Raw genomic sequence first — 23,899 nt, 5'->3', positions numbered from 1 at the left:
CATTTTAGCTATAGCCTAAATGGCTTTCTATAGCTATTGGAATAATGTGGCTCCACTTAGACATGCTTGACCTAAGTGGGGAGACTTTGCAATGCTAAAAGTTAAACTCATGCAATGGTCACCACGACTTGACCACGATTTCTACAGAAACAACAGATGTGTTACACTAATTCAAATCGAACTACAAGGCTTAGTCACGCTTGCTGTTCATTTCCTCAAATGTTTCAATGTATCTACAACACTCTCTTGCACAGTCTCCAGACGTGTGGTCAGCTGACTTTCACTGGAGCAGCTGTGTGCAGTCGCGCATTCTCATTGCTCACAAAGCACAATCAGCACAGACGACAGAGGGACACGGAGCTAAAAATCACGACAGAAAACCCCTGATCCTCTCAGGACGTTTATCCATCAGGACGTGCTACGTTTGGGAAAACGGCCATGGGTATGGACCGTACGGTGTTCCTGCTGTTAATGCTGACGACTCTGTCGCTCGGCATCGAGGTAAGAACAGTGATTGTGTAATGGAGAAGGGTTGTGCTCCATGCTTTAAAGGATGGTCTGGGAGCGAAGGGGAAAAACGCAAAGCGAGTGCGGATGCAGACAAACATTTGAGCGCTGCGGGACAGTCAGTGTTGTATTCCTGCAGGATAATGTTTCTTACTGATGCGATGGGTTTTCTTTGCCCTCAGTGTTTTAAATCAAATTTAAAAGGTGCTGGGTGGAGGCTACTGGTGCAGCAGGATTGCCCGGTTTACACAAATATTAGGCATAACGGGCAATATAATTGGGAAAAGACGTCTGACATCTTTATAGTAGCTAAAGCATTGACCGTTTTAGTATTTGGTAAGTTAGTCATCTGCTCACCTTCATATGAAAACATCACATACGAAGGACGTGCTGATTGAGAATTGCATGGTGGAAAATGTTGCTATGGCGGTTTTCTTTCGCTGTACCCGTGATGTTTTCGTGTTAGAGCAAATAAATATGGATCAGAGGAACATTAACTCGTGTCACGCAGATGCGGCTGGTGAAGTCATGTAAACACAGTGACTGACAGCTCTTTGTCAAGGAGACATGTTTTAAAGTGCAGTCCCTCACCACCTGCGATGTATTTTTACACACAGAATAAAGAAACAAAACCTACGGCTGGTTTGTGAGATTGCAGTGCTCCATTTTGGATGAATAAATGCTGTGGCAGCAATCCTGCGGCCCTCCTGAACCATTTGAGCATCAGAGAAAATCATTCCTCCGCGGCTCCTTGCGCATTTAATATTCACACGAGTGTTTATGAGTGAATTTGCTTTGTTTTGTGGGAATGGTTATTCAAATCCGTACAAGATGTGGGACTGGTTCACGGTGGAGAGATTTTGGAAGGAATGTAAGAAAAGATGTTAGTTGACAGAAGCAAGATGGCGTCAGTGAACTGCGGCGGTTCCTTTTTTTATCCAAACGGCGTAAAGGCAAAAATCTGCTCTGGATACATGTAACCTGATTCTCGCGCCCACAAACAGACGCGGTTAATGCATTGCATATGCACAGATTATTTTAAGTTTGGTACATGTATTTTAAGTTCAAGTCTTTATTGACACCCAATTAGTTTTACACTAATAGAGAAATTTTATTATATACTGCATTTCCATAATATAGGCCTACACGTGATGTTGTTAGAGTACCTTAACATATGATATAAGCCTATACATGGAACCAATGTCATGGTGCAAATACGAATTAGGGCTTTGGGGACATCAAACAAATATTTCAATATAGGAATGTCATTTTTAAGTATAATTTTTAACAACCAAAAATTTTTATTCTCAAAAAAAAAAAGGTTAGTCAGGACACTGCTCACGTTTTGTCTGCTTGGATCGGTATGTATCACCAAACATTGTCTGGATTCTATCATTGTTTTTCACATTATTATTGATTCTTATTCCACAATTATATCACAACAACTGTATGAAATCAAATGTATTGGGTTTGAGTCCATGTGTGTTCGATCTATGGTCATCTGCTACTGCATTCCTGAACATTCACTAAATTCATCTCAATTAAATTGGAGTCATCAAACTTGTTTAAAAAAAAATGGCTTGTTATAGGCATCTAAAATATTAGCTTTGATCAGATTTATAATATCTTTTGAAAAGTCCTTTTAAAAAAAATCACCCGTTGCAAGACATTATATAATTTGCACACTGACTGCTGCAAGAAATAAGACCCTCAAGCTTTTTCCATTAGAGGTGTCATTTGTATGTAGTGTGCCAAAACAAGCTTTGAGAGTTTGTGTTGTCACCTCTTTAAATGGTCACCAGAACCATAAACCAGCCATTTTACCTGAAAGCTCTCTTGCTTCGTCTGCTTATAATTAGTAAATCTGTTTTCAGTCAGCTTCCATCTGAAAAAGGGCTTCCTTTGTTTGACTAGGAAATGTCAGTGGAACATGTAATCGTGGTCAGTTTTAAACGATGTCTTTGAGTGGTACATAAAAACAACCTCATCGATTTTGACAGCCTTAAAGATTAAGCCAGAGCTGAATGGCTCTTGAAAGCTGCACATTTCATTTTGATAGATGCACTAATGTGGATCCTGAGCTGCTATGACAACCTGGCTGAGACTCTAATTTGGGAGATTGATATTCGCAGATGATTATCTTTTAGGAATGGTTCAGCGGCTGTGTCAATATTAAAGCATTTCATACATCATGCATTGACAATTTGACAGCACCATTGTAATAATCCAATCTAAACAGTACATGTCAACTGATCTATAGCTGATATTCTACAGCTCGTTGTAGTAGTTAAGACCATTTTGTGTCTAACACGGATTTCCTAAAGAGCTGACTACTGTACTGCGGCCAGCATAATTACAGTATTCTGTTTTTAATTGCCCTACAGCAGAGGCATGTTTTATTGCACTGTAACCACCAAACCATTTGTTAAAAGGTTAAAACGAACAAAACACTCCAAGACAGACTCTATCTAATCTATCCATCTATTTGATTAAACCGAGGCATATTTTAGACAGCTGGCTATAGCAGCACTTCCACTGTTTGTTACTCAGGACAAAAGGGGGAAAACACAACAGTCCCATAATTCCTCACGCTCAGTTGAACAGACTGGGTGGGTCTGGTTGTAAGGAACCTTTGTGACCCACTGGGTCGAGGCCAGGCCAAAGACACAAAAGAGGACAGCCATTATTCATTCTCTCTCTCTCTCTCTCTTTCTCTCTCGCTCATACTCTCTCTCTTACTCAATGACTTAGTTTCTGAACTGACTTATATTGTCATTACAAATATGGTTTTCTTTAGTCTTCCACTAATTTTCAGGACCTCAAAATTCTTTTACCCAAACACATACTACTTTCTCATTAATTTATCTTTTCCTTTTTGTTATTTTTAAATATCTTCCCATCCACTTCAAGAGATTAGACTGTTTTTAAAACAAATCCAAATACATATTTCCAGGCGGGAAATTAAGAGGAATAATGTATAGCCTACCATTCAAAAGGCTGGGGTTAGTATTTCTTTTCTTCTAAAGAAATTATTATACTATATCGGTATTAATAAACAAAATGTTACCTGAGCAGCAAATCAGTATATTTGAATCGATCATGTGACGCTGAAGTACTGGCTGCTGAGTAATGGCTGCTGAAATTCAGCTTTGCCATCACAGAAATAAATTATATTTCAAAATATATTATTAATAGAAAACTGTTCTTTTAAATTGTAATGATATTTCACAGTATTAAAGTTTTACCTATATTTTTGATCAATTATATTCAGCCTGGGATCACATATAAGAGGATTCTTTCAAAAACATACAAAAACCTTGCAGAACCCAAACACACTTTATATTCAAACAAAATCCAAAAGTGCACCAAATAATTTGTTGATGCCACATTATATGCTAGCAGCTCACAAACCTCAATATGTGTTTGTGTAGTCGACTGTTTGGCTAGTTAGGACAACATTTGGTGCAATATTGCTATTGTTAACATGTGTTTGTGTGTTATTCAAAGTAATATCCTTGGATCGGTAAATCAAACAGTACTGATGCCTCTGTCCCAGTGGTCCTCACAGAGCATGTTTTGTGGACATTGTAATATTTAGTATTCTAATTAGATGGGTAAACCTGCTGTTATCTACATCTATCAGATGCTCATAATCACAGGAACTGTTTGCTCAATTCCCGTTCTTCCAATCACATTTGTTGTTTTTCCCTTTTTACATTGTCATCGTGTCTCAGTCCAAATCGTGATTAGGACAGTCAGTCAATAAAAATTAGAGCTGGTTATTTCAATGATATGCTGATTAACTGATCACATGAAGACAGCTGAAGATCATAGGCTCATGTGATAATGGTTCTTCATGTTATGTTGGCAGGTGCCATCGGATGACTCAGTGGGCTTGTTGGCGGATCCCCAGGTGGCCATGTTTTGTGGGAAACTCAACATGCATATCAACATCCAGAGTGGCAAGTGGGAGCCGGATCCAACTGGCACCAAGAGCTGCATCAGCACCAAAGAGGGCATCCTTCAGTACTGCCAAGAGGTAATGAGAGAAAAAAGAAATATGAGAATGAGTTTTGCTGTGGTGTCAGTGTTACTTGTCAATAGCTTCCACAGATTGGAAAACATTATTGTATCATGACTTTAGTAATTATAGTCAATTATATAATGGCAGTCACGGTAATTAATAGCCGAGGGCCTTCTGAGTATTACATAAGCATGTCAAGTTCTGTTAAGTTGTTGGCTGATGATTTATTTGGATAGCTGTTTGGAACAGTAATATTTTTTTTTAAAAAGAAATTAACACTTTTTCCAGCAGTGGTGCATTTAAGTTGAGCAAAAGTGGCTGTAAAGACTTTTATAATGTTACAGAAGGTAAAATAAATAAAATAAATGCTGTTCTTTTAAACAGAAAATCCTGAATTTTTTTATTTTCAGTTTTCAGCAATAAAAATATTTTCAGTATTGATAAAAAATGTTTTGTGGTGCACCAAATCAGCATATTATAATGATTTCTGATATGAATAAATTACATTTGAAAAGATATTAAAACTGAAAACTGTATGATTTCGGATTTCCCAATGATTGAAATCAAGGGATCTTTTTTTCTCGTCATATATTTTACTTGAAAATAGGTCGGATTATGAAAGTAAAATGTGTTGACTTGCCAATGGCTTTTCTGTTTTCTGTTCTGCATCTTTTGGTAATTGTACCCTGACTTGACTCCCACAGGTATACCCAGACCTCCAGATCACTAACGTAGTCGAGGCCAACCAGCCCGTCAGCATCCAGAACTGGTGCAAAATGGGTCGTCGCCAGTGCCGCAGTCACACACGCATTGTGGTCCCCTACCGCTGCCTGGGTACGTACAGTATGTGTGTTTACAAGGCCATCCTTCAACATGATGCTTACATCAGAGTGCTCCACCACTCCTGGGGTGTATTAACCTGGATTTGTGGGACATTAAACTAATGCTTTTAACTTGGTTGTTGTGTGATTTTTCTTATCATGCTTCTGCATCAGATAAGATGAGATTCATCAAAATGCAATAAGGGTATCAACATTTGCTCAGGATGTTTTTACCATGCAATGCACATATCAGCAGAAATCTGTCTGAGCATCTGGCGAGCAAATGTTTGTTTTTGTTTTTGTTTTTTTTATTAGTTGGGGAGTTTGTCAGTGATGCCCTCCTCGTCCCAGATAAGTGCAAGTTCCTGCACCAGGAGCGAATGGACATGTGCGAGAGTCATCTGCACTGGCACACAGTGGCCAAAGAGGTCAGAGGTCACAACCACATGACATTTACACATTCACAAAGTTGTAATGGATCCCCATCTTAAATGCTTCTGAACAGATATTTATGCTGTGATTTTTCTTTTTCTGTTTTTGTCAACCAGAAACACCCAAATATATCAATTCTGTTTGCATGTTAAATAATGGTGTAGGCAGATTATGATTGCATAGGATGTATAATTCATCTCTATCTAACCCACGAGAGCGTTCTACTTATAGCTCTATGATGACTCAGCACCTTACACCTCTCTCTCTGTTTCGTTCTCCTTCGCTTGTTCCCTGTGGCTGCCCCTCTGCAGTCCTGCGGTGATCGTTCCATGAATCTCCATGACTACGGCATGCTGCTACCGTGTGGCATCGACCGTTTCCGTGGTGTAGAGTTTGTGTGCTGCCCTGTAGAGGAGCAGAAGGAGTCAGACAGTGAGGAGCAGGAGGAGGCCAACTCAGATGTGTGGTGGGGCGGCGCAGAGGCCGAGTATACCGACAGCAGGTACACAAACACAAGTAGCTCTTCAAAACTACTGACACTAGTTACAATGTTTATTTTTAAACAACGTTTTTGTTACAACTTATATTAAGAGATTTATAAATCACTCTCTCTCTCTCTCTCTCTCTCTATGTCCCCTCTTTGCTTTAATAAACTATCAACTATTATATAACTGTAACTATTTATAAAACTAAAATAAATGATGTTTTCCAGCCTGATTTGGGAAAGATGAAAAGCATATCTCATAAAGCATATATTTCAGGGGGCAAAATGTATGCTAAATCTAGGTTGGAAACAGTGCTACATATTTTCAAACTGAAAACATATTCAGTTTCAGCTTTCAAATACCAAAATGTTTTGCCAAATACACTTGAAGAGGCAAGAAAATACTTTTCTATATCAATATATGAAAGTGGCCAAAAATGTATGAGGAAATACAAGTGAATTATTGTATTGTAAGTGAATCTGTATTAGCATTATTTTTTTGCCCTTTGTGCCATTTTATTAATAAAATAATATAAGTAAAACTTAAGGATAGAGACAAATTCTCACTATTAATAAGTTGCTTATTAGTATGCATATTACTAGCATATTGCCTGTTTATTAGTACTTATAAAGCACACATTTTCCCTGACCATATTCTACATGCTTAATCTTACCCAATCCCTAAACTTAACAGCTACTGTAAGTCCTAGTTAATAATGAGAACTGGACCTTAAAATAATGACTATAATTTAATGTATAAATATATCTAATTAAATGAAATCTAAATCATACATATATCTTACTATTTTTGCCATCTGTGATATTTGTGCTTTAATTGAAGAATATCTAGTTCACATGACAAACTTGCTTGTTTTATCAATGACTAAGAAATAATATGATTTTCTATATTAACAAATACATTTCATATTCATATTTAACGTTTTTCATGTTTTCCATTTTTCACACTTTTAGAAATCGGTTCATTTTCTGGTTGAAATTATGTTTTGAATCCCATATTTTCGCTGTAGTCTCAGAAATGTGTATGTCATGATCTTCATACATTTTTTTTTTTTTTTTTCATACAGCGTACTGAGAGAACAGGCCCCGACCAAACCTGAGCCTGCAGTGACCGAGGAGGATGAAGATATCAACAACGAGGAAGAGGATGTCTGGGACAACGATGAAGATGGTGACGGTGAAGATGATGAAGACGATGAAGACACTGATGAGCAGGACACCAGTGAGCAGACCTCAAACATTGCCATGACCACCACCACCACTACCACGACGGAGTCTATAGAGGAGGTTGTGCGAGGTGAGACTTCATCTGTTGACATTAAACATGTCAGTGGTTCATTAACAAACATTAAAAACATACAGTTATGACTACAACTATGAATACTAATGAGATCATGTGCATTTCGAGACATGACGTTTGAACCATCATCATGTAGTTCCTTGAGCTTGAGCAAAAGGTTACAAATGAACACTTATACGAATCCACTGAGTGTCTCTTCCCCATCAGCGGTATGCTGGGCCCCTCCTCGGTCGGGGCCATGCCATGCCAAGATATCCCGCTGGTATTTTGTGCCTCAGACGGGCCAGTGCACCCCTTTCATGTTTGGTGGCTGCGGTGGTAACCGTAATAACTTTGAGTCGGAGGAGTACTGCATGGCTGTCTGCAGCAGCAGTGTGTGTAAGTCCAGATGTCACCTGAGAGGAAGTCCATCTCTCCACTAATCAGCACCTCGTCTCTTTCTCACTTTCTTCACTTCATTCCTGCCAAACTCACAAGCTCAGCAGATGGCTGGAAGCTTTAGCTCGCATGGATTACAGGTCTCTGTGAGGTGACCGTATAGGCAGAGCATCTTGTTCTTTTAGTTCAACCTCCTGCTGTCTTTTCTGAGCACTCTGAGCACTGGAACTTTTCTTTAACTTTGTAACTCTCCATCTGTGTCTACAGCACCATGGTAAATAAAAAAAATATTATTGTGATTATACAAATCCAAAAAATTACTTAACACTGGGTATAGGGCATATAGAGTGGTGTGAGACTAGTTAGTTTTACAGTTTTGATACTGTTCTGACTTTAATAAGTGTTAGATAATGGGAAGCTGTTTGAGCGTGATGCTGTAATTAATAAATATGTGTGTGTGTGTGTGTGTGTGTGTGTGTGTGTAGATAGATAGATAGATAGATAGATATAGATATGTATACATATATACGTGTGTTGTGTGTTATTAAATGTTAAAATTAGTTTTGTGAAGTGTGTAACTGTATTATACAAGAATAGGCAAAAGAGAATAGTTATTTATGATAATATATAAATACACTGAGCAACTTATATTTATAAAAATTGTTTTGCTTTTATTTGTAATATTTCTTTCTGAAGTTTGACATGCAGAAGATGAAAATCACATTACATTTGTTTATCATTAAAAGTCCTCAAAACAAAAAGAGTAGGTTGATGACTTATATAAGCTAATCTGTTATTACTCTATTACTTATATTTATTAATATACTTGCATAATAATGAGCTACCAACAGTTAAACATAGTTACCAAAAGTGAGCCATCCAAAACTTCAGAATTGTTTTATGACTAGTCCCACAAAAAACTTCTATTTGTTTCCATCCTTGCAAAAACAAGTTATCTTAAAATATATATATTTAGATGGAAATGCTCCCCATACTGTACGGTAGTTATGGTGGTTTTTGAGTGTCACCCTCCAGAGGTTTCAAATAGATACTTTCAAATTTGATAGCATGAATATTTGTTCGTGCTCTTGTCTATTTGAGAGCACCTGTATGCCAGTGAGTGTATTTCTTAACCTGCTAAACATGGTGTTTCTGAATGTACCTTCCCCATTCTCTCTCTCCATTTGTGTTATCTCTGTTTGTGGGCCAGAGATGGAGCTGTAGTTGGCTTCTGGTCAGACCAGTCAGTGGCAGAGGTTCAGTGGGCGGTTTACGCTCAGTTAAGCACAATGCTGAACTCTGTGGGACAGTGACAGCAGAGCAGCCCTCATCCTGACAGGGCATATTCCTCACAGCTGGTCTGGCTGTTTCCGCAAGCTCGCTGTCAGAAAGTGTCACCACAGCTTCACAGGAGCTGCTACAGAAAACACACACAAGCTCCAAACATGTACAGTGGCAAAAAAAAGTATTTGCAAGCTTATGTTACACTTACATATGTCACTGCATTGCAAAATATCAAACCACCTTGCATTTATTTTGAAAAGAGAGAAATTAACAGGCCCACTTTTCAAACAAAACATTTTACAAAAAGACATCCGTTATGTTTAAAATAGTTTAAAATTAAGACATTATTTTACTCTAAGTGGAACATGTCTGCATGTCTTTATGAAATTAAAACTGAAATATTTTTCCCTTTTTTAATACTTTTAATTTCTTGGTCTTATTGTGCATGATTAATTGATGCACATTATTATAAATTAAGTTTTGCAACAATTGTTATTTGTTTGCATACGCCTCATTTAATGTTTTTTTTACTAAATGCAGTGACATTCATATATTATTAAGTGTCAAAACACTTTTTGGGGTCACTGTATATACTGTACACAGATGTACCATACTTAGTGATTCTCCAGCATGAAACTCTTAACTTTCTGAGTGCACCTTTGGCAAAAGCAATCTCACATAATGTTTCTGTCTCTGCTAACAGTTTTAACCTGCACCTGAACTAGCTGTTCTTTCCCAGGAGTCTTTGCTTGTCTTGTTCACATTTATCTGTTTTTTGACTTTGACTGAACAAGACTTCTCACTTTCTGTAGTGCCAACCATGGCCCCGAGCCCTGCTGATGCTGTGGATCGTTACCTGGAAGCTCCAGGAGATATGAACGAGCACACCCGCTTCCAGAAGGCAAAGGAGAGCCTGGAGGCCAAACACAGAGAGAGAATGTCAGAGGTGGGAATCTGAGTAGAGTGATGCATTGTAGTTACAGTGGAGGTACAGCAGTGGGATGAAGTTCTCTTACACAAACTGTGTTAGTAATAGGGCTGGGCAATACCTGTACTGACTAAGTCCTAAACGAAGTCTAGTAACGTTACTGGTTGCTAATAAAACGGATTAAGTTTAGACGTGTGCCCTTGCGTCCTCACACGATACAAACGGAGAATTCAGTTTGTTACTATTATCTAGCAGATTTATTTTCCTCCGTATACCATACAGCGGCAATATCTTGACTCATAATACATAACCAAAACAACAAACCGTATTCTTTCCTATCAAGGCAAGACACAAAAGCACAATCGAAAACTGTTTGCTTCCCAAATCAGCAACCCCTGTGTCTGCGTTTCCTCTGGGTTAAATGACATACCTGGCTGACCTAAGATCAGCTGGGCCACAAACACATCCAGCCCACTAGTGGCACAGGAATAAAACTACATACAATACCAAATGAATATGGCTCATACACTCCAGCCCCTAATTGCATCTGCCAGAGCAATTACACCAAATTCAAAAGAGCCATAAAAACCAAAAATATAGCTTATATGAATGGGAACCAATTACTCTTTAGCTTCATTAAGCAAGCATATCTTAGTTATGGGTCGTTCAATTATGTTTGTCCTGGTCTTCAAACGAACCACACGTACCAGACCTCTCTTATCAGGCAAAGTTTCCAAGACTCTTCCTAGCATCCATGACCCACGTGGTGCAGTGGAGTCTGCAACCATGACCAGGTCTCCAGGTACAAAATTCCTCTTCTCCTGGTTCCATTTTTGACGCTCCTGTAAAAGCGGTAAGTACTCGCGGATCCACCTCTTCCAAAAGAGATCAGAGATGTACTGGGTTTGTTTCCACCTTCTTCTTGCGTAAACATCCCTTTTGTCGAACAGTCCTGGTGGGAAAACTGGTTTTCCTTTAAGGAGGAGCAGATGATTTGGCGTCAAGGCTTCAAGATCGTTGGGATCATCTGACAGTCCTGTGATGGGGCGATCGTTGAGCATAGCTTCAGTTTCACAGAGCACGGTATGGAACCCTTCGTCATCCAAGGTTTGCTGACGGAGCACAGAGCACAAGATTTTCCTGATCATCCGTATCATACGCTCCCATGCGCCACCGTGATGTGATCCAGCTGGAGGGTTAAAGCTCCACTTGATTCCCTTCCTAGACAAGGCTCTATTAATTCGGTCATGATTCAAAGAGGCCAAGGCTTCTCGCAGCTCCCTTTCTGCACCCACAAAGTTGGTGCCATTGTCAGATCTCAAATGCGAGACTTGTCCTCTTCGACAGATGAACCGTCGCAAAGCATTGATGCATGAGTCGGTGTCAAGAGAATAGGCCACTTCCAGGTGCACAGCCCTGCTCGCCATGCAAGTGAATACTACTCCATATCTTTTCACGATGCTACACCCTCTTTTAACATCAACTGGCCCAAAGTAATCTACACCAACATTAGTAAATGGCGGTAAATCAGGAACCACTCTCTCTTCTGGCAAGTCTGCCATTTTTTGCTCACCAGTTTTTCCACCATGGCGCTTACAAATGAGGCATCTTGATATGATCTTCCTTACTGCAGTAGGTCCACTTGTGATCCAGTATTTTCTCCTTGTAGTGGAAAGCAAATGATTTCTACCTGCATGTCCAAGCCGAAAATGGACATGACGAAGGATAAGATCGGAGATATGTTGGTCCTTTGACAAGATGAGGGGGTGTTTAATGTCCTCAGGGATTGCTGCCCTTTTCAGCCGTCCCCCAACTCGTAGAACTCCTCCTTCTAGAACCGGATCCAATTTGAGGATGCTGCTACTTCTTGGCACTTGTGCGTTGCCAGAGGTTAGTGCAGCAAATTCCGTAGGGAATCTCTCTTGCTGGCAAAAAGCGATTATGGAGGTCTCAGCCTCCAAGAGATCTTCCAGAGACACCTTCTGATTCCCAAGCGATCTTGAGAAAGCTTGCATCTCCTTTTGTACATCCAACCTTGCTGCTCCAATAGCACTGGTGTTTGCTTGCTCCAACTCTTTTCTTTTTTCTTTCAATTTGAGCAGAGTTCCTTTCAGCTTAATGAGCCACACAACTGCAACTTTCAATCTTTGCCAATCAGAGAAATGGGTCATCAGTTGAGATGTGGCGTTGGTGTCAACAAGTATCGCATTGACCGTCAGACATCTCTTTACTTCTGGATCATCAGCAGTGATACTTGTATCCCCAGGAAATGTTGGCCACTTTTCTTCTGGTTCCCATAAGAATTCCGGGCCTTCTATCCATCTTTGTTTTACAAGATTTTCTGCCTTCAATCCACGTGAAGCATCGTCAGCAGGGTTCAGGGATGTTGGAACGTATCTCCACTGCTCAATTTCCGAGTTTTCCCTGATGGTGGTTACCCTGTTTGCCACAAAGGTTTGAAATCTTCGGTTCTCATTCTTTATATACTTAAGAACTGATATGCTATCAGTCCAAAAGCAAGTCTTCTTAAGTGGAAACTGGAGCTCCGATTGAAGCATCTTGTCCACTCGTACTGCAACAACGGCAGCGGTGAGCTCTAAACGGGGAATGGTGACAGTCTTTAGGGGGGCCACTCGGGCTTTACCAAATAAGAAAGTAACATGAACCCTCTCATCCATGTTCTGCAACCTCAGATAAGTAGCCGTACCATAGCCGTTCTCGCTCGCATCGGCGAAGTGATGCAATTGGGCACTGATAGTCCTCCCAAATCCTGCAGGCTTCACACATCTGTTGACTTTGAAATATGCCACCTTTTCAAGATCTATCAGCCATTTGTTCCACTTCTGCTGAAAAGCTGGAGGTATTGGATCATCCCAATCACACTTCGTCCTGCATAACCCCTGCAACAACAGCTTGGCAGGGAGTACTACGGGTGCGAGGAACCCCAATGGATCATAGACAGAACTGATGATGGATAACATGCCTCGTTTTGTTGCTGGCTTCTCCTTGACTTTCAGCTTGAATTTGAAAGTATCCGTCTCGATACACCACTGCAAACCCAAAGCTCTGTCCAACGGCAGCTTATCCCTGTCCAGATCAAGCTCATACAGGTTCTTGGACTTGAGATCCGCTGGAAGGCTTTGCAGTACTTTTCGACTATTACTAATCCATTGAGTGAGGGTAAACCCTCCTCTGCCGCAAATGGTTATAAGGTTTTTAACCATGGTGACTGCATCTTCTTCAGAGGGTAAACTCTTCAGTAAATCATCCATATAGAAGTTTCGGTTGACCGTTTCAATCACTTCTGTTGGAAAGTTGACCTGATTGTCTTCAGCAGTTTTTCTAAGAGCAAGGCAGGCAACACTGGGTGATGAAACAGCTCCAAATAAATGGACAGTCATGCGATGCTCTACAAGACCTTGCTCCAGGTTACCTTGTGGCCACCATAAAAATCTTAAGTAGTCCCTGTGTTTCTCTGCCACCTTAACCTGGTGGAACATAGCTTTTATATCCGCAATTATGGCCACCTGTTCCTGTCTAAACCTCATAAGAACTCCAACCAATGAGCTGGTGAGGTTTGGTCCTTGCAAGAGCTGACTGTTGAGCGAGATCCCTTTGTACTCTGCTCCACAGTCAAACACCACTCGTAACTTTCCTTTCCGTGGATGGTACACGCCGTGGTGCAGGATATACCACACCTTCCCTGTTGGCGTTTCCAACTGATGCTTCGGCACTTCTTCAGCATAGCCATTGCTAATGACATCAGCAAGAAAGTTGTTGTACTCTTCATGAAAGCCTGCGTCTTTCTGAAGTCTTCTTTTTAGACCACGAACACGTTGCATGGCAACACCAAGGTTGTTTGGCATCGAAACATCTTTCCCTTTGAAAGGCATTTGAAATGTGTAGTGTCCGTTTTGAAGTTGAGCAGAGCTTTCCATTATCTTCACAAACTTCTTTTCTTCCCTTGACATTTCTTCCTGTTCTGCAGAAGCTTGCTCATTGAAATCATAGATGTACTGGTTAGTTAACAGTTCTTCGATTCTGTCAATGGCAATTCTGTTGGCACAAACTGAAGGGTGGTCACTTACACAGTCGCTACATCCCCGTAACGGACCATTTATCACCCATCCCAATAGGGTTCTGATCGCGTAGGGTCCTTCCCCTTCACAACTGTTAATCACCTCCCAAGGCTCCATCAACTTGGAGGCGTTTGTGCCAATTAACAGGTCAACATCAGCATTTATATGGGGAATTTTTACATCCTCTAAATAAGGCCATTTTCTCAGCTCCCTTTCACGGATTATGTTTGCTGTGGAGACAGGCATCTCTTTCTGGGTACACACTTTGGGAAGTGGATAGAAGCACTCACCAAAAAATCCAGAAATTTCCAAGCCATCAACAATGGAACTTTCTACTGCGTTATTATGGCCCAAGGTGCGAATATGAATCTTGCATTTGCGTCCTTCCATGTTTAACTTGTCAATGAGCTTCCTGGTGCAGAAAGTTCCTGTACTCCCTGGGTCCAGAAAAGCATAGGTTTCAATAACCTTGTTTCCCTTTAAGCACTTTACCTTAACAGGCAAAATGGGAAGAATTCCATTGCAGTGGCCAACCCCTGTAAGACAACAAGCAGAGGATGCTGTATAGCTGTCAGAAGTATTTGACTGCTCAGTAACTTTCTGCTCACCATCTTTCTGAACCTTTTGAATAAACCTTTCCTTCTCTCCTATGTGCAAAACACTGGGGTGCGTTCGGTTGCACTTGTTGCAAATGATGCGCCTGTCGCAATTCTTACTCAAGTGTCCTGTACACAAACAACTAAAACACAAACCTTTCTCCTTTAGGTAGTCCAGTTTCTCCCTGTGTGTCTTTCTTCCTAGTTTAAAACATTGTTCCAAAACATGATTACCAGCAGCACAATACAGACAGGAAATAGAATCAGTCTTGGTAAAAGATGTCACTTTGTTCTGAGCCTTTTCCTTCTTGTTACTATCTGGTTTGCTGTATCCATCTTCAATTACCACCTGTGTTGCAAAGCTGTTTCTTCCCAGCTGAGGTTTCACCTGTGACTTACTTACTTTTATAGCTCCTTTGATAAAAGGTGAAGTGTCCTGTATGTCACCAAAGACGGGATCTGAAGTGATTCTGACCTGGCGCTCAATGTACTCCACAATGTCTGAAAACCGTGCTCTTCGACCAGTTTTCTCCAGTATCTCACATGCCTTTGCTCTCCACTTGTCTCTGAGTTTATACGGAAGCTTCTGACTCAGACTCTTAATGTTTGCTGGCATGTTAAGCTCTTCCAAGTACTGAAGATCATCCATAGCATTGGAACACTCACGCAGGAAAAGTCCATAAGCTTTGAGCGCGTTGGGGTCCTCAGCTTTGATACTTGGCCATCCTATGACCTTCTCCATGTAGGCCTCGGTTATCTTAAACTCATTTCCAAAGTGCTCCTTTAGCAATTTTTTAGCAACAGCAAATCCTTTATCTGCAGTCATATGAAGGCAGCTGCGCACAATATCCCTTGGTTGTCCCCTAGTAAATTGCTCAAGATAGTATAAACAGTCTCCTTTACAGCTGGTGTTTGCTTCCACGCAATGTTCAAATGCTTTTATAAATGTGCTGAACCTTAGAGGATCTCCATCATAAATTGGAATTTCTCGGCTCGGCAGCAAATGTAACGTTTGCATTTTAACAAGGAGAGCTGTTATGTCATTCTGTTGTTGCAGCAAATTGAGGAGACCTGCTGTCTGATATTGGTCTTGCAGGGGTTGAAATACTTGTTGGTCTAGAGTGGGCTGAAAGCTTTGACTGAAAGCTGTCTTTGATTGTAACCGAGAAGGTTGAGAGCCTTGAATGACAGTTGGCTTTTGCAAGATAATTGGCGTGGCTGATGGTGAAGCATTGCTTTGTAGTGGTAGAGATACATGTTGCTGTGATTGCAGAGGAACAAATATTGAGGCCTGTGGATTTAGAGAGGTGGGCAGGAGCTCAGATCTAGCTCCCTCTCCAATATAGGAAGCCATTCCAGCAGATCGCCTTGAATGGACGCTGCTACCACCCTGTAGCACTTCTAGCTTAGCAGAAGTGGCAGCTATCTCAATGTCCAGCTCAAGCTGCTCCTTTTTTCTCCTCAAGATGAGCTCCTGCTCCTCCAATGCATGCTTATCCTTTAAGGCAGCAGCTCGAGCCAAGAGTGCGGCCTGTTCCGCCTTTGCCATGCGTCTGGCTGAAGAAGTGGAAGATCTGCTACTGGAGGATCTGCTACTTGAGCCATGGTGCCTTGACTGCACATTTGAAATGCTGTCTTGAGGTTGAATCTGATCATCCTCTTCTTCATTCCTTCCACCAGCAGCACTCCTTCCATTGCTGCCATCAACCTCATTTCCATTTACAACATTGGCATCAACAGTTTGAATTTCAATTTGACCCAGCAAATCATCATGATCATCATCCACTTTAGTAATTGAACAAGCTTTAGTGTCATACAACCATTGTTTTGTACCCACAAAAAAATCATTAAAATTCAACATTTTAGCTTGGTACCATATTTCATGTTTGTTTGCTTCATCAGTAGGCAATAAACCCAATAAAGATGTATGTACATGATTTATCTCGTCACACAACTTATTGAACATGTTAAATTCATTTTCAACCTCACTTACATGCTCTTTATCTTCCATCAGTTTAGCAATAGATGTTTTTGCGTTCGACAGTTTACTAAATTTAGACTTTCTTTCCTTTTCTAAAGCGCTTATTTTTTCCAACAAAGCTTTGGGTGTTAATTTAACCACACGTTTTTCAGTTACAGATTTTACCCCTACATCCACACAAAGTTCAGTCTCAAGTCCAAGTTGACCTTTTTCCTTTTCGGCCATAATGACCACGCAAAAGTTGGCTTATTATTCAATAAGCCCGCAAATAGTTTTGTGTTGCACAACAACTCGTCTAGATGCGCAGTTATTTTTAGATGGTTGCGAGCTTGCTACCAATGCATTGGTTTATACGCGAATGTGTGCACACAAATTACCATGGCCATTCATAATATCAGCGCTGATCACCACATACCCCAATAGAGCGTTGGCCGGCTTTATGAATGATGTCCCGTTGTGATGATGCTGGTATTCCGGTGACCCTTTTCTCCTCCGGTACAGCTCCTTTCAGCTATCGGCAACTCCAAACATTTGCCCACCTCACATCCGTGATTTCCAAACGAACACCGTTAATCCACAATATAACAGGTTCTCACGAGTAACGATTATCCAAGCTGAAGCAGTTTTCGACCTTGTGTACTGACTAAGTCCTAAACGAAGTCTAGTAACGTTACTGGTTGCTAATAAAACGGATTAAGTTTAGACGTGTGCCCTTGCGTCCTCACACGATACAAACGGAGAATTCAGTTTGTTACTATTATCTAGCAGATTTATTTTCCTCCGTATACCATACAGCAGCAATATCTTGACTCATAATACATAACCAAAACAACAAACCGTATTCTTTCCTATCAAGGCAAGACACAAAAGCACAATCGAAAACTGTTTGCTTCCCAAATCAGCAACCCCTGTGTCTGCGTTTCCTCTGGGTTAAATGACATACCTGGCTGACCTAAGATCAGCTGGGCCACAAACACATCCAGCCCACTAGTGGCACAGGAATAAAACTACATACAATACCAAATGAATATGGCTCATACAATACCGTTAAAACATTTGAATATATATGAATAATTTGAGCAACACAAATAAATAGCTAAATCAGAGTTTTGAATCAGTTCAGCGAAACGAACAGTTTGAAGTGATTCGTTAAAATGTATAAACCATTTATTTGGAGCTTGACTATGGCAGTGTACAATTAAAGATACACATTCAGAGTTTTTGTAATTTTACTTGGTTTAAAAAGTCTATTTCAAAAAATAGTATTATAAAAGTATTACTAGTGAATGAATATTTAGTTAGGAACACATTTTTTTACATTATTTTATTATATTGTAATATAATGTATTACCATAGTACATCTCCAAAACATGTTTTTTGTTCATAAGTTTTCAGAATTAATTTGATAACTCTGTCCTTCCATTTCTCTTATCTTGGTTCAGGTGATGAGAGAATGGGAGGAGGCAGAGAGACAGGCGAAGAATCTTCCTCGTGCTGATAAGAAGACCATAATTCAGGTAACCCTTTGATACTTGTGAAGGGCATATATTGGCTGATCAATCATAAGCAGTGAACGTCAGAGAGTAAACAACATTTAATGTTCACATAATGCAGCGACTTATGAATCTGTTATATAAAGCACTTAGCAAGGGTTACGGTTCAAGTGCATTCAGTTTAGCAGCACAGCATATTGTTCCCTTTAAAGTGGAGGGTGGATTTTCAAGGGGATTGAAAGGCTTGTGGTATTTTATTCTTCAGGATTAAATGGCTGCTGGTTATGTGTTTATTCGCATTTCTATAGCGCTTTCAGGAGAAGGTGGAGGCGTTGGAGAAAGAAGCGGCTGGGGAGAGACAGCAGCTGGTAGAAACCCACATGGCACGAGTGGAAGCTCTGCTGAACGACCGCCGCCGTCAGGCTCTGGAAAGCTACCTGAGCACCCTGCAGTCTGACCAGCCTCGGGTATTCACACACACCCATAGCCCTGAACTACAAACAAAATGAAATAAGATGCACAAATGTGTTTACAGTACTAATGTGTATCATTTGTTTTTGTCACAATGTCTCTCATCTGCTGAACTAATGTCTGCATAAATGGCAGCTGCTAACCAAGAAAAACCTGATTTTCCCTGTGTCCCGTCTTGTACAGCCTCGGCAGGTCCTCAGTCTGTTGAAGAAGTACATACGAGCGGAGCAGAAGGACAGGCAGCACACTCTCAAACACTTTGAGCATGTGCGAGAGGTGGATCCCAAGAAGGCTTCTCAGATTCGGCCATTTGTACGATTGTCAAGCTGTTCTTTCCTACTTCAGACATAAAATTTGTAGACACCCCGGACTTCATTTTGACCCCTTGTGCCTGTAGGTGATGACCCATCTGCGTGTGATTGAAGAACGCATGAACCAGTCCTTGGGGTACCTCTACAAGGTGCCACAAGTGGCTAATGAAATCCAGGACCAAGTAGGTGAGTGTGAGGCGCTTCTTTTAGCGCTAAATACATTCACATATCATTTAGGGAATGTGTTTTCAAACTGGGTTCCACTGATTTGGGAGAATTTGAAATGTAATTTTAAAAATAAGAAATAAAAAAAACTAATATGCACATAACTGAATCCACTAAGTTTGGGGTCGGTAAGATATTGTGGGGGAAAAAAAAATATGTTTTCTATTTTAGTAAGTTTTAAAATTAAGCTCTGCCATCACAGGAATAAATTAAATTTTATAAGTCTTCAGTGTCACATGATTTAACAATAAATATTATTATTTATTGTTAAAAACTGCTTAATATTTTTGATAAATTTAATGCCTCCCTGCTAAACTAATATATTTATTTAAATTGAATGCCTCCTTGCTAAACTAATATATTTATTTAAATTTAATGCCTCCTTGCTAAACTAATATATTTCTTTAAAAAAAACTTAACTGACAATTTTGAACGGTATAGTGGATGCTTAGAAATTATATTAGTTATGACATATTTAATCTTGTATTCAAGTCTGCCATTAGAAAGGTTGAAAAGCCCTGATTAAGGTCTCTCATCCGTTCTTTCTGCAGCATTGCTGATTCAGCGCGATCAGGCTGAAGTCACCCAACAGTTGTCGTCTCTCCAGAGTAAGATGAGGGTGAGTTATGGGAACGACGCCCTGATGCCCGACCTGCCTGACAGCACCACCGCCCTGGACACCCTGCCACCGGAGCAGGACGGCCTGGGCTTCATCCACCCCGAAAGCTTCAACCAGGTCAACACTGACAACCATGGTAAACATCTGCACACTGAACGCTGTAACTTTTAAAAGGCCCATTTTTATGACAACATACATTAACAGATATTAAGTAACCAATAGTAAACACTATATTTACATTACATTTAGAAGAGACTGCACAGCTTCTTCTTTTTTTTTGTCTTGTACAGTTGAACCCGTAGATGTCCGTCCAATTCCAGATAAGGGTCTGCCCACGAGACCCGGTAAGTGTGTGCATGTTATTTTCAGCCATTGCTTTGTTTAATATCATATATCTAATCCTTATATTCATATGTGTGGTTGTTTGTAGAGATTCCAAAGGTTCGGCTGGACATTGAGGAAAGGCACAACGCTGGTTATGATGTTCGTGACAAGAGACTGGTACAACAATTTACACAAATATTTAGCTAAAAATATACAGAGATAAAATACAATATGTATCTAGTATTTCACGTTGGTCAAAGTAATAAATGTGTTTGGGTTCAGATGTTCCTTGCAGAAGACATGGGCTCTAATAAGGGGGCAATCATTGGGCTGATGGTGGGAGGAGTTGTCATCGCTACTGTCATCGTGATCACTCTGGTTATGTTAAGGAAGAAGCAGTACACTTCCATTCACCATGGAGTTATTGAGGTGAGACCCATGTGATAAACGTATGAAGACTTCAGATGCAAAAACCTCTTTCCGTTTGAGATTTTTCATTCAAATCATCTTTTTTTTAGCAGGCTCCTATGAAAATATCATTGGACATTTGTAGTAACATTTTCATTGCCATTAAAGTGAAATTACTGAACTAATACATAGGAGCCTGATAAAATGCTCATTTAAAATAAAAAGACTTTTGAAGTCTTGTATATTACAATGTTTTTTATTATTATTATTATTATTATTATTATTATTGGTAGACTTGGGGTCTTGTGAGCAATAAAAAATATTACTGGTACATTATATTAAAAACATTAAAAGAAATGTCTGCTGCCAGCTCTAAAACATTTAATCAGAAAAAAAATCACTTTTTCAACTAGAAAGTGCAGCCTTTTTGAAATCATTTAAATATCATTACCCGTATGGAAAAATAATCTACATTCTCAAATATATATAATTTTTTTAATACAAAGAATGGCCAAAATAAAATTAAAAAATATGTCAATATATTTAAATGAATATATCATGTAATATATACAGTAAATATATTAATGTAAATATATTTACTACCAATATATATTTGCCCATTTAAAATATATAAATATATATTTTTCAAGCATTTAAAGTACACTTCATATGTTTGAGGAAAAAAAAAAAAAAAAAAATATATATATATATATATATATATATATATTTGTTGTTTGTTGCGTTAATAAAATTCAACATAGTTTACATTGCTTCAAAAAAAAAATACAATATTAAATTATATATAAAAATAAAACATAAATCTAGTTTTAATCTCTAGTAGTTTAATCCATCCACATTTGCCTTTAAACTACTCTAAGATTGGAAATGTAATTTCAGAAATGTATTTTATTGAGCTCCAAATTCGAACACATTTCAAATTTGATATTTGGCCAGAAAATATATATTTATTTGTTGTATGGGTATCCACCATCATGCAGGTCTGGAAAAAAGGTCATGGAAAGTCATCGCTCAAAAGGCATAAATTTATTTATTGAAATGAAGCTGAAATTAAATAGAATTATTAGATGAAAAACTTTATTACAGTTAAGCAGCATTTTTAGTATATTATTATTAATACTAAAAAATTACTTAATCAAACTCTGAAATAAAAAACATAAGCTAAATGGGGAAAAAAGCACATAAAATGTATTAAACTATCCAAATTATTGGTCAAATTAATAAAAGGTCAGAACAATAAATATGAACAGTATATAAATAAATACTGCTAGGAATCTTAGTCTAGGTCTGATCAAACACTTTTAATGACAGGCTGTTTTTCTGTGTCAGGTGGATGCAGCAGTGACTCCCGAGGAACGTCATCTGACTAAGATGCAGCAGAACGGCTATGAGAACCCCACCTACAAGTTCTTCGAGCAAATGCAGAACTAAAGAACCACATCAGATCCCCACACCACCAACCATCCCCACCACCATCACCCCACTCTATCGGGACAGAGATTGCAGACTGATCCCTCATACACACTATCAGTCAGCTCTGTCACCATGGAGATGAGAGTGGCTTCCATCACCTGACCATTCCATCCAATCGAATGAGCGCTCACTCAGATTGCACAGAAGAGTGACGTGTCATTGCTGCCCATCCAGCCATCTGTCAGTACATTGGTCCATCTGTGCGCTCCCATGCCTGTCCATCACAGCACTGTGGTGAATGAAGCGTTCTCTTTACACATGCATTCCTTCTAACTTACCCATGATCCTCTGAACCATCAACTTTTTTTTTTCTTCTCCACTACTCTCTGTTGACCATTTTTGAACCCCACCAGAACTACCTTAAGCACTTACGTCTCCTTCTCTTTTGTTTGCGCATTTCCTTCGTTTTTCCTGGGCACTCAGATGATGCAGTGCTGTGTTTGGCTACATGAGGCTTCAACCACAAACAAGCAGATGCCCAATAATGTACTCATTGTTACATTTTCCATTCCGAGTTTTTCTTTTTCTTTTTTTTCCTGAAAAAAAAAAAAATATATATATATATATATATATATATATATATATATATATAAAATCCATACGTCAGAAAAAGGGTATATAAAACATTTACAGAAATAAGAAAAGAATGTTTGTTTTTATTTTGTGTGTAATATGTATTGAATAAAGGCAGAAACTAGCTGTATCTATATAGTGCATGGCAATTTTAACAGAGAGATGGTTTCTGGATCCAGATGCAGACTTTGACCTCTCTCTCATGTAGAGATTTTAGCTGGATTGTACAGTTTATTGTCTTCTTGTGATCACATTTTAAATAAGTGAAAACAAATCTGCTTGGCTACATCGACACAGGGACATGCTTTAATCTAAGTGTGCTTTTTATTTCTTTTGGACCATGCCACGCACACTTAAATGGTTGCATGGGGCTGGAAAAAAGATGTATGTATTGTATTATGGAGTGTAATGTTAGCCCATGTTTTGGTTCCTTAACGTTCCATGCACTCTGCATTTTGTTTTTTTGTCTTTCTGCTTCATTGAGGGTTTTTTTTTTCCATGTCCAGATTTGGTATGGGGCCGGGATCAGAGAAGGGAGTTATGGAATGTTGGTGGGATTTTGCTTCAAAAATAGCCACCATTTTTGGATTATGTGAATTTTCTCCCACTTTGCCCTCTTTGTATTCCTCTAGTGTCTGTGATATTCACGAACACATTTTGGGACAGAAACACCTCACCTACTCCCCCTTTTTATTTTCACTGAAGTATCTCATGGCACCTTACAGGGCAGAGCAGACGGAAAGGAACTGGTAAATATTAATGTACTGGGTTCATGCCATGCGTTCTTTCGAAATGATCTCTTAAGAGTTATTTTAAAAGTGCCATGACGTTGAGAGGAAATTGTGAATGTTGTAAAATACATTGTATGAGACACAGCCATTAACCGAATCAAACATTGTGCAATTATGTCACAGTGCACACTGCTCGCTACGTTCCTGTATAGAATTACCTTAGCTCTAAAATCTGGTGTTGTGCTGATTAGTGGATACTCTGAGGTGAGTGTCTGTGATCAGTAGGGAACAAAGAAAGCTCTTTCTGTGACATTTTCCTTCATTGTCTATTCAAACCATTGGCTCAGAAGGGGAAAAGCTTTCTACAACACTGTTATCCATGAATAAAGTTTTGAATGTACATATAAAGTCCTTGTGATGT

At 39.4% G+C, this 23,899-nt stretch overlaps 1 protein-coding gene across 2 annotated transcripts; it reads left to right on the top strand.

Moving 5' to 3' along the window:
- Positions 1-260: 260 nt before the first annotated feature.
- LOC128019985 (amyloid-beta A4 protein) lies at positions 261-23,886 on the top strand. Of its 2 annotated transcripts, XM_052606455.1 has the most exons (17): positions 261-501; positions 4,379-4,546; positions 5,236-5,365; positions 5,668-5,780; positions 6,096-6,286; positions 7,354-7,583; positions 7,794-7,964; positions 10,061-10,194; positions 18,275-18,349; positions 18,634-18,792; positions 18,980-19,108; positions 19,194-19,293; positions 19,884-20,087; positions 20,242-20,295; positions 20,382-20,452; positions 20,558-20,704; positions 22,031-23,886. In XM_052606455.1, the coding sequence occupies exons 1-17, from the start codon at positions 439-441 to the stop codon at positions 22,130-22,132; spliced, it is 2,241 nt and encodes a 746-aa protein (XP_052462415.1). In that variant the 5' UTR covers positions 261-438; the 3' UTR covers positions 22,133-23,886. The 2 variants fall into 2 exon arrangements, with proteins under 2 accessions (XP_052462415.1, XP_052462416.1); XM_052606456.1 differs by lacking the exon at positions 7,794-7,964.
- The last annotated feature ends 13 nt before the right edge of the window (positions 23,887-23,899 follow it).

This window comes from Carassius gibelio, chromosome A9 (assembly GCF_023724105.1).
Source record: "Carassius gibelio isolate Cgi1373 ecotype wild population from Czech Republic chromosome A9, carGib1.2-hapl.c, whole genome shotgun sequence".
NCBI lineage: Eukaryota > Metazoa > Chordata > Actinopteri > Cypriniformes > Cyprinidae > Carassius > Carassius gibelio.
The sequence above is the reverse complement of the archived record's forward strand: the minus strand, read 5'-3'. Positions and strand labels throughout refer to the sequence as shown.

Excerpts from the sequence above, each read along its gene's own strand:
- LOC128019985 (XM_052606455.1), top strand. The coding sequence starts at position 439 with ATGGGTATGGACCGTACGGTGTTCCTGCTGTTAATGCTGACGACTCTG. Across the intron at positions 502-4,378 it reads CTCTGTCGCTCGGCATCGAG|GTGCCATCGGATGACTCAGT; the intron begins GTAAGAACAGTG and ends TTATGTTGGCAG. Across the intron at positions 7,584-7,793 it reads TATAGAGGAGGTTGTGCGAG|CGGTATGCTGGGCCCCTCCT; the intron begins GTGAGACTTCAT and ends CTTCCCCATCAG.